Source organism: Aethalodelphis obliquidens, unplaced genomic scaffold, assembly GCF_003676395.1.
Source record: "Aethalodelphis obliquidens isolate GAN/ISIS:26980383/991018 unplaced genomic scaffold, ASM367639v1 scaffold9, whole genome shotgun sequence".
NCBI classification, from domain to species: domain Eukaryota; kingdom Metazoa; phylum Chordata; class Mammalia; order Artiodactyla; family Delphinidae; genus Aethalodelphis; species Aethalodelphis obliquidens.
Window position 1 is genome coordinate 26,997,574 of NW_020837953.1, and position 13,534 is coordinate 27,011,107.

The window sequence follows — 13,534 nt, forward strand, 5'->3', positions numbered from 1 at the left end:
CGGAGCCGCCGCCATGCACCCCGGGCCGCCCCGCGCCGCGCTCCGCCTGTGGCTGGGCTGCGTCTGCCTCGCGCTGGTGCAGGCGGGTAAGGGGGTCCGGGCGCGGGGCGCGGGCGGGCATCCTCGGGTCCCTTGCTTGCTCCCTGGGGACCCCGTCTCAGGCCCGCTCACTGCTCCCCTCGCCCCACGCCCCAGCCCCTTTCCTGCCTGCTTGACCCCCAGACCCGACCTCCAGCTCTCAAACCCCTTCCCACCACCACTGCCCTGGGATCCACGGTCTTGGGATTCCCCAGCCCCCTCATCCCATTGCCCTGACCCCAGGCCTTTCCTTCAGGAGCCCTAGCTCCTTTCTCTGGCCCAGGGAGCAGCTGAGGACACCGGTCCCCCCACCTTGGGCCTCCCTCCTTGACCCAAAGCCCTGCAGGCCAACTCTGCAGGTCGAGCGGGATGGGGTCCCACTGTGTGAGGGGGATGGGGACCGGCACCCGAGGGCACGGGGACAGGTGGGGTGGACCCCGAGCCTGGAGTCTGGCCTGCCCCCTGGGGCCTGGCCTCCTCCTCACCCCGCCCCTCCTGACGCCCTGTCCCCGTCCCTTCTGGCTGCTGCCACCTTGCTCATCTCTCCTCCGACCCAGCTCTCCTTGGCTGCTCAGTGCTGTCTCCCTGCTTCTGTCCTGTGTCTGTCTCTGATACCCCACTGTCTCTGTTCTCTGGTTCTGTGTCTGCTGCCCCTGTCTGTGACCCTCTGTCTCTCTCTGCCTCCACGTCTGTCTTTGTCTCCCCAGGCCCCAGACCTATGAGGTGAGGGGTGAGGCTCAGGCTTAGGTCTTCTTCCCCTTTAAGCGCCTGCCTCTTGGGGGATACAGAAGCTGTGTGAGTCCGCTGCCCCTCTCCTAGAAAGTTCTTCCTTCCCTGACCCCCACCATCCTCATCACCCTCCTCTCATCTGGTCCCCTTTGTCCTCTCCTCCCATCCAAGAGGCCCTACCCTGTTCTCTTGACTCCAGTGAGGGGCCGTGCTCTGAGTGACCCCATCTTCCTCTGCCGCCTTCCCACCTGCCTCTTGGGGCTGGAGGGGTGTGGAGAAGAGGCCTTTCCCCAGGCTTCATCCTGCCTGGGTCTCCACAGTACTGGGGCTTCTTTTCTTGGTCCTCACTCCCATCCCAGGGCTCACCCAGCTAGGCTCTTCTCGACCTCTGGGTCTTTCTCCTTCCCTCAAGGTCACTCACTTGACAGTGCAGTTCTGTAGAAAGAGCACTGGACTGGGGAGCCTTCTGATTGCTTTGCACCAGACTAACCTTGAGCTCCTGCAGCCCGGCCACCTATGTCTCCCCCATGCCTGTCTCCTCACCTCTCATTCCTCCTCCTTTAGACCTGGCCCTGGCCCGGGCTCATCAATTTTAGCTTGAAACCTAGTGGGGCCAGTTGTGGCCAGCAGGGGTTCCCACCCTGTTTACAAGGAGCCTGGGACCTCTCAGGCCTGGCTCTTCAACCACTAAGGAACTGAGACCCAGGTGCCAATCCCACTGGAAGGCCTGGGTTTCTTCCTTCCCACCTCATGGCCATTCCCAGGTTATCTTGTCATACTGACGAGACCATGGGCCTGGGCCTCACGACAGGGGGTGCTCAGGCTCAGGTGCCTCCCCACCCCCAGATAGCCCCTCGGCCCCAGTGAATGTCACCGTCAGGCACCTCAAGGCCAACTCTGCAGTGGTGAGCTGGGACGTCCTGGAGGATGAGGTCGTCATTGGATTTGCCATCTCTCAGCAGGTAACCCTTGAGGGTCCCTGGGAGGGAAGAACACATCAAGATAGAAGTGGTGGACGGGGGAGGAAGGGGTGCCGAAAGAGAAAGGAAAAAGGAACGAGGAGCAAGAGAGATGGCCAGAAAGCTGCACACGTGGCTGGGAAGGGAGGCCCCAGAAGGGAATCCTTTGGTTGGAATCTGGGAATTAAGGGCATGATTTTGATCTTAAACAGATCTGAGTTTAGGACCTTGCTCCAGTTCTTGCTAGTTGTATGGCCTTGGGCAATTTCCCTAACTTCTGTGAACCTGTCTCCTTACCTGTAAAATGAAATATCAATACCTACCTGCAGAGGTGATGGGATGCTTGAGTCAGATTGTGGATGTCCGGGGTTTAACATGGTAGCCAGGTGAGGCCTTATCACCGCCGGAGAGGTGGACAGACGTGGGGTGGGGGCCTGGGCACTGAAACCTGGGGCCCGGCTTTTGCTCCACAGAAGAAGGACGTGCGGATGCTGCGCTTCATCCAGGAGGTGAACACCACCACCCGCTCGTGCGCGCTCTGGGACCTGGAGGAGGACACCGAGTACATCGTGCACGTGCAGGCCATCTCCATTCAGGGCCAGAGTCCGGCGAGCGAGCCCGTGCTCTTTAAGACGCCACGGGAGGCTGAGAAGATGGCCTCGAAGAACAAAGGCAGGCCCGGGCCACCGTTAGCAAGGGAGGGGGTGCGGGGAGGGGCGGTCAGGGCTAGCGCGGCAGGCGGCTGGAGGAGAGCGTGAGCCCCCCATCCTCCCCCAGCCCCTGCTGCCTAGCCAAGCAGCCCCTGAGAGAGGGAGGCCCACTCTGGTCCCCCAAGCTATGGGATACAAACTTTCAGCTCTGGATTAAGTCTAGTCGGTGCCACCCAAGTAGCCATCAGCATGTTCTAGAATCTCTTTTTGTTAGGTGTGTGGGCACCTGTAGAAATAAGCCCTTAATATTTTGCACTTGGCCCTAGAAATGTGGCTGGCAGGGGCCCAGGGAGTCCTGGAGCTATAGTGTCTCTCTCCACACAGATGAGGTGACCATGAAGGAGATGGGGAGGAACCAACAGCTGCGGACGGGCGAGGTGCTGATCATCGTCGTGGTCCTGTTCATGTGGGCCGGTGAGTCTGGCCCCAAGCCCTTCTTCACTTCACCTCGGGGAAGTGGAGGACCCTCACCAGACCCTTTACTCACAGAAACGAAGGGTGAGGGGCTTGGAGGCAGTGAGAGGACTTAGGAGCCTAAGTTCTGCTCTGGGGGCCAGATCGGATCCCTTCTCTAACTGACCTCTCACCAAAAAAATAGCAGTTCAGTAGCTGCCTCGTAGGATTATATGAGTGAGTGCCCTCCCTAATGAATGGCCAAAGCCCCTGGCCTTCCAGCCCTGGCTGCAGCAGCCTCTCCGTATTCTTCCGGGTTGCTGTGCCTCCAGGTGCTTCAGGCCTGGGCAGCTCAGGCTTGGGACACCCTCTTAACCCACTCATCCTTCTTGACACAACTCGGAGACCGCCTGCGTGAAACCTCCCCAACCCATCCATTAGAATGTTCTCCTGCCTCGATGCTCCCGCGGCACCCTGTGTGCTCCTCTCTAAATTTAGCCCTTCTTAGCTAAGTTAGTTGGGTTCCTGTCTTTCTCTTTTCCCACTTGTCTGTGAGCTCCCTGGGGATAAAGACCATCACCTTTGTACTCAACTCAACCAGAATTTACTGAACAGCCACTCCATTCCAGAGAGTAGTGCTACAGTCGTGACTAAGAAGAGCCATGTGCTTGTAAGAAGTCTGGGAGACGCCAGGCCCGTACTTAACAATAATTCAACGTGATGGGTGCTATAATAGCACCATGTATGGGAGCAGAGGACGGGGAATGAATTAATTCTGGGGCTAGGAGTAGAAATCAAGAAAAACACAGAGAGGAGGTAAATGGGGATTGAGCTTTGAAGGATGAGTAGGAGTTCACCAGGCAGCCGAAAAAGGAAGGGTATTCTGGGCATGGTGTGTTCAAGAAGGAAATTAAGCTCAGTCTGACTCTGCAGCTACGACCCAAGAGAGAAGATAGAAAGTGAGGGGTAAAGGACGTTGAGGCTGTCAAGTGGACTGGAGTCCTTCTTGAGGGAATTAAACACCATGTCGAAGTTATATGAGCATCGTGGTTGAGAGAACAGGCTCTGTTTTAGAAGCATATGGAAAAATAGGTTCCGTAGACACAAAGAAAAGCAGACACTTGAAAAAAAAGCTGGAAAAACAAAGGATTGTACAAAAGGGGAGGTTTGCTTATGGTGCATTAGTAGACTTGGAACAGACAGTATTCACATCATTGTAACAATATAGAATAGTGAATTAACTCGAAATTGTGAGGTAATTCTGCTAGGATGATGAGGAAGGTAGTAGAGGGAGTGGTTAGGCTCTATATGCCATGGTGGGACGTCAACAGATAATCTCTAAAACAGATCAGGTAATAGCACTATAGAGTTTCCTGTTGCCTAGTGGTTAGGATTCTGGGCTTTCACTGCTGTGGCCCGGGTTCAATCCCTGGTCGGGGAACTAAGATCCTGCGAGCCGTGTGGCGCAGACAGAAAAGAAATAGCACTATAAATCAAGCATAGAGGTAAAAATGGGGAAAACACCTACGAGAGTTGGAGGTGGTTGCCTTAATACTATAGGACTTGCAAAAAATATTAGTTTGATAGCGATAAACATTTAGGAGAGTGCAGGCCCTGGAGTGCACACCCCCATTCCACCGTGTGACCTTGAGTGGGTTATCTAAGCTCTTCATCACTGCCCTCCCTCGTAACCTGGGGATGGTAATAACCAGTGCTCTCAGAGAGCTATGAGGGCTCAGTGAGATGGAATGTCAGGGCCCAGCACAGGGCCTGGCACATGCTAGACAAATGCTGTTGTTTCTCTTTGCCCTAAAGGAAAGGGGAGCCCTCTGAGGTTTAAAAGAAGGAAAGGGAGGAGACACGATCAGAAGCATGTTGTAAGAAGATCAGCCCAGCAGCAGTGAAGGGGCTGGTGGGGAAGGGGACAGGTGGACGCAGAAGCCAGAGGCCAGAGGCAGCCTCTTGCAGTAGTACTGGGCTCCAGATGGTGAGAGGCCATCTGGAGCCCGGTACCCACAGGAGCTCAGCCTGGTCTAGTGGGCATGAAGTGGAGGGGCAAGGACTGGGGCTCTGGCCTCTGACTGCTCTCCTTTGTCCCCTGCAGGCGTCATCGCCCTCTTCTGCCGCCAGTATGACATTATCAAGGACAATGAACCCAATAACAACAAGGAAAAAACCAAGAGCGCATCAGAAACCAGCACACCAGAGCACCAAAGTGGGGGCCTTCTCCGCAGCAAGGTGAGGGCAAAACCTGGGCCTGGATGGGGGCCCCGTGGCTGGCACCCTGGTAGTCCCTGGGCTGCAGAAGGGGTCAGCTTGGGGACTACCAATGGGGCCTGGCATGGCTGCAGCTGGACAGAGCCAAGCTTGGCCGCTGCCCGTGTGACACAGGGGACACTGCAAATTGATTTTGGATCCTCTCCTTTTGCAGGGTGCCAGGAGCCAGTAGGGGTTTAAAAAGAGGGCAGTGAGTGGGGAGGGCAGAGCTCCCAGTAGGTGCGGGACAGCAAGAGTAGGGGTTCTGGGCTCATTCATGCTCCTGCTGTGCTGTATGACCTTGGGCATGTACTTCACCTCTTTGTACCTTCATTTCCTCTTCTGTAAAACAGATATGAAAACCTTTTCAGTGCTTGCTTTGAGCAGCTCAGAAGAGAGACATAGAGAACGGAAGAGAATCTCATGGTTCTGACGATGATTATCCAACAAACAAACATCTGGCTCTCTCTACATTTCCTCCTTCCTCCATCTCCTTACACCCTCTGGCTTACTGTCCTCTCTCTTGGCTTCTCTCTGGCGCTCTCCTGAAGCCTCTTATTAATCCACCATCTCCAGAAGCACCTCAGCAATGTCAGTGGCTGAGGCTACGCTCAGAGGCAGATCTGCAGGATGTGAGAGAACCAGCCAGCGGGATGCTCGGCTAGGGCCCCGGACCCAGTCCTGGCCACTCAGCTGAGTGAAGCTGAAGGCTGGGTTTGAGAGGCAGAGAGATAAGACATCCAGGCAGGGCTCCTCCTTTCCTTCCACCTGAGAACAAGAGCCTGGCTTTTAGGCTGCAGCCCTGCTGCTCCCTTCCTTCTGGTGTCTTCTCCCTGTTTCCATCCTTGCAAGAAGTCTGTTCAATTTAGCCCTGGCCGCTTCTCTCATTTTTTTTTCCTCCCAGTTTCCAAACAAGCCCTCGGTGAACATCATCGAAGCATGACTGCCTGTCTGCAGGGAGAAGGATTTCATTTTTCTTCTCTGCTGGTCCCCAGGTCCATGGGCACAGGGAGAAAGAGGACTACCATGGGGGGAGGCACAGCTAGCTGCACAGTTCTCCCTCTGCCCCCCCATCCTGGTCTGGTGAAGAAGGCTGAACTGCAAACCCCAATTCTGCAAAAAATAAGCCACAAAACTAAAAGGCCTGGCCCTGTCCTGGAAAAGGCAAAGCTGCGTGAGACACAGCCGTCTTTCTGCCTCCTCGCCTCTCCTGGACTGGCTTCCTCTTTGAGAAAATGCACAAAGCTCCTGGGAGATGACAAGCACCTAGACTGACAGAAGCTGTGTCTTTCAGGGAAGTTGTGGGGCTGCCTGCCGGGCAGGGGCCTGGCGGCCATCAAGCCTTTGCTGGATCCAGCCATCAGGGACTTGTTTGTGGCGCGGTGCACAACTTTGCGAGTGTGTAAGATGTTATCTGTTCTGTCTCTTTTGGAAAACACAACCGAAGGGCTTCACTCCAGAGGGCAGAGGGATTCCCCGAGCTGGTTGCCTGTGTCCTTTGTCTTCTTTGGCCCTTATTTTGACTGTAAGATCATCAGTCTGGGGTCTGAATGAGACAAAGTGGGAAAGAGACCTGGAAGGTACTGGCCCCATTTCTTTAGGAAAAGTCTCTTGGAGTTGCAACAGTGCTGGCTTGCACAACTGAAAAGGTGCATCCACCTGGGACAACCTGGGGGCTGCTAAATCACCCCCTCTGGGGTGGACGCTGCTGGAGGCGGGCCCGAGCCATTCACCATGGACAGTCAGAGCAGTCCTGACCTCTGGGGTCTCCATATCTTGCCATCTCATCCAGGGTTCGTGAAAGCTACCCAGGGTCCTCATGTCCTTCCCTAGAGCCTGAGTGGTGTGAGGTGACAGGTCTCTCCCTCCACTGCCTCTTTCTGGTTTAAAAAACAAATGGTGCTTGCTAAGGAAGGCAGATCCTTCCCTAGGACTGACAAGTTGCGGCTGCTGAATGCCTGCATAGGAAGAGACGGACCTCTGCGTCTTCCATTCGTGGCTAAGGACGACAGTGTGGGCGACTGCGCTTGGCACAAGCCTGGCACGCAGTCGGCGCCCAGTGAGTACCTGCTGAACTGAATGAGAAGCGCGGTGACCCCCAAGCCAGAGAGCTGAAAGCCATTCCCCAGTGACCGCCCCTGCTTTGCGGTCTACAAGAGCTCTCGGGGCTGGGGCAGCTGCCACTCTGCTTTGCCCGAGTGTGGAGCACAGAGAGGGAGGAGAGACAGGGTGAAAGGCAGATGTCAGCAACACTAAGGGCTTCCTCATGGGAGGGCATGAGGCTCCACTCATTGTCTTGTGACTTCCATCCCTGCTGAATGGGGCTGCAAGGCCAAGGCTCCTTAGGGGAGAGGTCCTTACCTCTGATCCAGTTAGAGCAATAACCACTTTTTAAATGTAAAATAAAAAGACATATGAAAAGGCACATCCTCGTCTTCTGGTAAATGCCCAAGTGTTGCCCTCTTTTTCTGGCAGTTGGCAGCAAATCAGGACGTGTGGAGGAGGGAGTCAGTTCTCTCCATTTTGGCCTGCAGCTTCTTAGGGACAAGCCTGCCAGCCAAGCTGGAGTTGGAAGGGAAATCTCTAACAGATGGGGGTGCACGTGTAAGAGGAGAAAATAGTTGCTCTATCATCCCATTACTGAGCCCCCCCCCCCCCCCCAAAACCGAGCTTGGGCTGCCTCACCGCATAGGTATGCAGGCTGGAGCTCAGTTTTTAAAACAAAGGGTTTTCCCCTCTGGATAGGGTTGGTGCTTTTCCTGGCCAAAGGGAATGCAGTCCTGCTTCTCCCAGCATGAAGGGGAAGTAAAGCGGGACTGCAGAAGCTGCCTGCTGCAGCTCAGGATTCACAGCATGCTGTTCGGGGATGTTAAAGGAACATCACTCTGATCCCGCAGCAGGCTGAAAGGTAGAGGAATGATGCCATTAGCCAATGAGCAAACCAGTAAATGGGGCACCTTGAACATTTCTGTCCAGAGCCGGGAGGAGCTTAGGAAATGTCAGGTGAGTGGGGCTTAGGGTAGGCTGTTCTGGAAGGTTCTGAGAGCAGAGGGGAGCAGGTCTTACAGGCTGGGTGGGAGAGTGGGTAATCGATTAGCACGCAGAACTGCCAGCCAAACCTCAGAGAGGTACTTCCCAGGTCCTCTGTGCCTGTTTAGTGCCAGATGATGGAGAAACTCCAAGTCAGCATCAGGTATAAACAGCTGTCAGTGGGGTCCAGGGAGTGCCGCTAATGGGAGTTTGCTGTCTTTACCTTATCTGTGCCTGTAGCACATCATCTTAGGGAATGAGGGGAGTGGAGTGAACAACACGCCTCACTAAACACCGTTCCCTTTAATCACCTCCCTAAACCCCCAAGTTCTACAACTGAACTCTTCCCGAATCAACTAGTGACACAGTGCAAGCCTACGGCTGTGACTTGGGCTGTGGTCCTTTCTTCACCCCTCACTTAGATCTGCAGATTCCCCACAGCTTGGGAAGGGCTCAGGCAAGTTGTCTGAGACTGAGAGACCTGCCCTGCAAGACCACAGCAGGTCTGTGGGAGGAACGGTGGACTGAGGCAGGAGACCCTCAGGCCAGTTACTTCTCTGATGGGGCCCTGGGCTCCTTATCTGTCAAAAACCAAGGGGTAAGAACAGAGGATTCCCAGACCCCACCCACCACCTAGAGTAGGAGCCAAAGGGTTTCCTTATGGGACAGGAGACAGACCCCGGGGTCTACAGAAAGGAAGGAGGACTGGTGTTTCTATGAGGCACGAGTCTTTCCTCTCTCCAGTCGTCCCCTCAACCCCAGCTTTTCAGCGTAGGCCTCCTTTCGAACCCACTTGTATGATCTCTAGTTAAACCCTTTACAGAAATATTTAACATCTCACCACCCCAGTCACGTAATGTTTCAGACTTCTACTTTCTCACCCTCTATAAACCTATTTGACAGATTTTGGATTTTGCTTTTAAAAAGTAGCCTCCAAGAACAAAATGCTTTTGTAAATGGGACACCCCACCCCCCAAGCTCCATCGGTACAATACTCTCAAACCCTCAAATGTTATTTGAAGCCGAATTGAAGGAGATCTTTGTATACAAATAATTCCTTAGTGATACAGCATTTCAGGACTAGATGGCTTTAAAGGTTGTCCAAAAGATTACATTCCACCGCTTCCCAATGGGTGCTGGGTCAGATTTTTCTGTCTGTGGCATGTTCCAGTTGTCATAGGGGGAAGACAGGTGGGGAGGAGTGACAGGGCGGGAGCTTTTAATTAAGGAATTCCACCGTTGGCCAGTTGATACTTCCTGTGACAAGTGGACATTTTTTTCCTGACAGGTGCTCTGGCCTACAAAACAAGCATACCCTAGAATCAGCTTAGGAATAATTGTTTTCTCTTAGAAAAGCAGGAAACTCTGCTTTCTCGTTTTAGGTGGTTGGGACTTTTTCTTCCCGTAAAAGTTCACAACAGGCTGTTTAGAGAATGAGCTTTTAGAGAAGGTCCATTTCTCCTCCTCCTCACTTCTCCACAACATAAAACGAACTGAGGGTAAAGGACGCCACCAGCTCAGAGAATCCAGCCTAGTCTCTGAAACCTTTGAGGCCTACAATAACACATTGCTAAAAAGGAAATAAGCAATTACTGGACAAAGGAACACCTACACCTGAGAGGACAAAATGGATATGTGTATGTATAGGTCAAGGGACCCTCGGATTCAGACAAGAATATTAAACAGCTGAGTATTTAGAAAATTTATATTGAGGCTTTCACCTGGACTGTAGGCTACATGTTAAAAACTTACAGGACAGGGCTTCCCTGGTGGCGCAGTGGTTGAGAGTCCGCCTGCCGATGCAGGGGACACGGGTTCGTGCCCTGGTCTGGGAGGGTCCCACATGCCGCGGAGCCGCTGGGCTCGTGAGCCATGGCCGCTGAGCCTGCGCGTCCGGAGCCTGTGCCCCGCAAAGGGAGAGGCCACAAAAGTGAGAGGCCCGCGTACCGCAAAAAAACCCCACAAAACTTACAGGACAGCAGGACAGAGAAGCCTATCCAAGTATGTTGCTACTTAATGTCTCAGCACAAGCTGAGACTGTAAAGCATTGGCTAATACAGGTGACAAGTTCTTACTGCCTTCCTTTTCATCTTTGCTCCTGGGGTGAGTCTAAGAAGCTTCGGTTCACAAAAGTGATCTAACGCTGTCTCCCACATCTACCCACACTTATCCAACCTTCACCCCAGGTTCTAGGAACAATTTCTGGAGAAGTTGGGTTAAGAACAACTATCAATTCTGGTTTCTCACATCCCTTTCAAAGGGAGAATGCCCCAGGTAGCTCAGTTTCTTCCTTATCAGTGCTGGCTCTGGAGAGGCAGAGAGACACAGGGGTCAGCCATCAGCCACAGGAAGGAATGCGAGGCAGTGTCTGTGTGATGGGGCTGAGCCATTTTCCCCCTCTGCAAAAACAGCAGCACAGTGATATTTAAGGCTCTCCCTATGTCACGCTCCTGATGTGCACTATATGTAGCTGCTAATTCCAATCAATTTCAACATTTCTTAACTGCTGGAACGCCTTTCTTAACACTGTAATTTACCCTCAAAAGAACAGGGAGCACACACCCTCGCCTCCCCGGTACCACATTCTACTAACTGCCGCCCCTCCCACACCCCACTAACCTACCTGCACAAAGAAGGAAGAAGCCCTCCTTCAGAGCCCGCAATAGACGGCCACGGTACATAAGCCACCGACAAGAACTTTTATTTCTTTGCAATGACATTAAATACAACTGCTACAAGGAGAAATACATGATAAAGAGGAGGCACCAAACTTCACTTTCATAATTGATCCTGACAACAACCAAAGTAAACTGGGGCCTGCATTAGATGCAAAACTAAGGTTATTTCAGGCTCTTTATATACAAGTAAACTATGTAAACAGCACATTCCTACTCTGCATTGTCAAGACCCCCGTGGCGAGAATGTCATCACAGATAAAGAAAGCTAGGTAGGCAGTTAAATGCACACAACGCTTATGTAAATAAAACACGGCAAGAATTCTACACGAAAATTAGACTTAGAGGCCAACACTAAATGTGAGATATGTAGCTTTTAAAAACAGATTAAAACTCCAGATTCTACCCACTACCGTCTTTAAGGCGAACATGCCTGATAATGAGTTTTCTTTGGCTTTGTTTTTCTTCTTAAAGAATACCATGTTAACCGCTAGGGAACAGTTCTCTCCTCCCCCAGTCCAACAGATTTAATTAAGCTGCTAAAGCTTGAAAAACAGAATTATCTGAGCAAAGAGGAAATGTGATTGTCACATTTTCTCGTTAACCCATCACTCATTTGATTTGGCAAAGGCGATGCTCCCATTACACATCAGTCTTAAACCCTCCTGTACCAGGGAGGCAGGAACATGAGTCTTAGACTTTTGCCTAAGCAAAAGGCTGTCCCTTTACTCCTTGGCTATCTGTGGGGAACAAGACAGCTGCAATGCTAATTATTCCAGCAACAATTAATTCTAACTATGCTATAGTTCCAAAGGTGGATGTTTGTCCCACTCCATCATACTAATTTACGGAAACCTGGAGAAGTGACTGATATAGGAAATGCCAACTGAAATAACAGATTTTGACTCTTGCCTTTGAACAGAACTTCTCCTTTGCATTTTGGTCCCAGACTCTAAACCAGATGTCGAAGGAAAAGAGAATCCTTGACTGGATAGAAATAGTTAACACTTAGGGATATCCATCTAAGTTTATTGGTAACTATGACCAAGTTTCTCCCAAATCAGTTTCTAAAGCAGGGTAGGATGTTTAAGATGGGTTACTTGCATACAAAGATGGGGCTGATGGAACAACAAAACCAGACAGAGGCAATGAGCCCAGTATCACAGGCTGTGTGCTATAGCAACTAGGTACAACCGTCACACAGAGTGAACAGCAGCACAAATGCCAGACTGCAAAATCTCCCAATAGATGTCTAGAGCTGTCTGTAAAGAGAATAACAAACTACTAAGACATCCATTAAGATAGCTGCATATAGCATTACCCTTAAGATCCGGTAACGCTTTGTGCACAGGCTTAATCAAAACTATTTTAGATTCACTTTAGTAGTTTTGTAAAACTGTACATCAGAGGTTTGACCAAGTAAGGAGATCCTGGATCAAAAGGCACCTCTTATTAACTAATAATGGAGACAAAAGACAGCTTCTCCAAAGTCTCTCCCACAGGATGGAAGCTCACTAACACGTCAACTCATACTTGAACTGGAGTTCAGCAGATGAAACTGAAGACCAACTGACACCTCTCAATAGCACTGCTTTCTGGCCTGTCCTAGAGTCAAGACTCTGGGTGGGTGGCTCTTCAATAAAAAGCACAGTAAGGCTGTTCTTAAGAGGCATATCTATGTCTAACAGGATACAGGAATATGCCAGTAGAGCCCTAAGTTCACTGGGGAAAAAAGAAGGAATATCCTTGAAGAAAGGCAGAGAAGGCAGACAGTCACAAGATCACAAATCAACAGGGGTTGTTAGTCACCAGTCTTCTGTTAGAGTTAAGATGTACAAGATTTGTAAACACTATTGTGCAAAATAAATTTAATGAAGAATGAAAAAAAAAAGCCAAAAAATAAAGGCAGCTAGTAGGTACAAAAAGAAGAAAAGATTTACACTTCTAATTTGTCCTTTCAACTACTTCAGATGTCCTGGATTACCAACTTTAAAATACTGACAGGTATTCGGAGATTCAAATAAAAAAGGTAAGAGGCGTTGTTAAAAGTGACTTGTATCCATTTATAAGTCATCAGCAATAATTAACACTGGCTTGCAGCCTGATAAAGAATCTCTTCCTCATAGGAGATTAAAAGATGATTTCTTTTGGGCACCAGAAGTAGACTTCACCTCTGCATAGAGGTGGGTGTTTTGCTTGATCCTGGGTGTTTTGACTTAATGCCGGCTTTCAGGCGGCAGCCACCTTCAATTTAAATTAAAAAATTAAAACTATTATCAACTCAACACTGCTTAAATGCATACACACACATAAACAGGAAGGACCTTATACAAAAAATTTCAAGTCAGCAATGGGCATTTCCAAAAGGTGACGAGTTCTTTAAATTAAAATGTTGTGAAAAATAAATTTCAAAATCTACAAAGCACAAAACAGCAGAAGATGAGACGCTGCTCTGGACAGGACCCTGGATAGGGACCTTCACTGCTGATGGGAGGAGACAAATGGACTGTACGGGAAATCTGGTAGACGCTGGAACCGATGGTGGCTTCGCATGTTCTGGTCAACCCACTGAGTCAGACTGTATCTTTGCAGAGACTTCTGTCGGAACCGGGCGTAGTTTCTATCAGCAGAGAGGGAAAATAAAAAGAGGACAGATGAGGGTTTCAGCTGGAATGGTTATTTGTATACAAAAAAGGCCAAGAAA

General features: G+C 50.9%; 2 protein-coding genes across 6 annotated transcripts in view; one reads left to right on the forward strand and one right to left on the reverse strand.

Annotated features, from left to right (window-relative positions):
• FNDC5 (fibronectin type III domain containing 5) overlaps positions 1–5,327 on the forward strand; it is a 7,970-nt gene extending 2,643 nt beyond the window's left edge. Inside the window, exons 2-5 of the mRNA XM_027110703.1 lie at positions 1,658–1,769; positions 2,240–2,438; positions 2,801–2,890; positions 4,974–5,327. Coding sequence (XP_026966504.1) covers positions 2,255–2,438; positions 2,801–2,890; positions 4,974–5,326 — 627 coding nt within the window. The 5' untranslated portion in view covers positions 1,658–1,769; positions 2,240–2,254 and the 3' untranslated portion in view covers position 5,327. The remainder of the gene's footprint in view (positions 1–1,657; positions 1,770–2,239; positions 2,439–2,800; positions 2,891–4,973) is intronic.
• A 5,513-nt stretch (positions 5,328–10,840) lies between these two features.
• Positions 10,841–13,534, reverse strand: part of S100PBP (S100P binding protein) — a 31,764-nt gene continuing 29,070 nt past the window's right edge. For 4 of the 5 annotated variants that reach the window (XM_027109264.1, XM_027109263.1, XM_027109262.1 and 1 more), the window contains one exon: positions 10,841–13,450. In XM_027109264.1, the coding sequence (XP_026965065.1) occupies positions 13,309–13,450 (142 nt within the window). In that variant the 3' untranslated portion in view covers positions 10,841–13,308. The remainder of the gene's footprint in view (positions 13,451–13,534) is intronic. The other variant, XR_003433333.1, reaches the window with a different exon arrangement.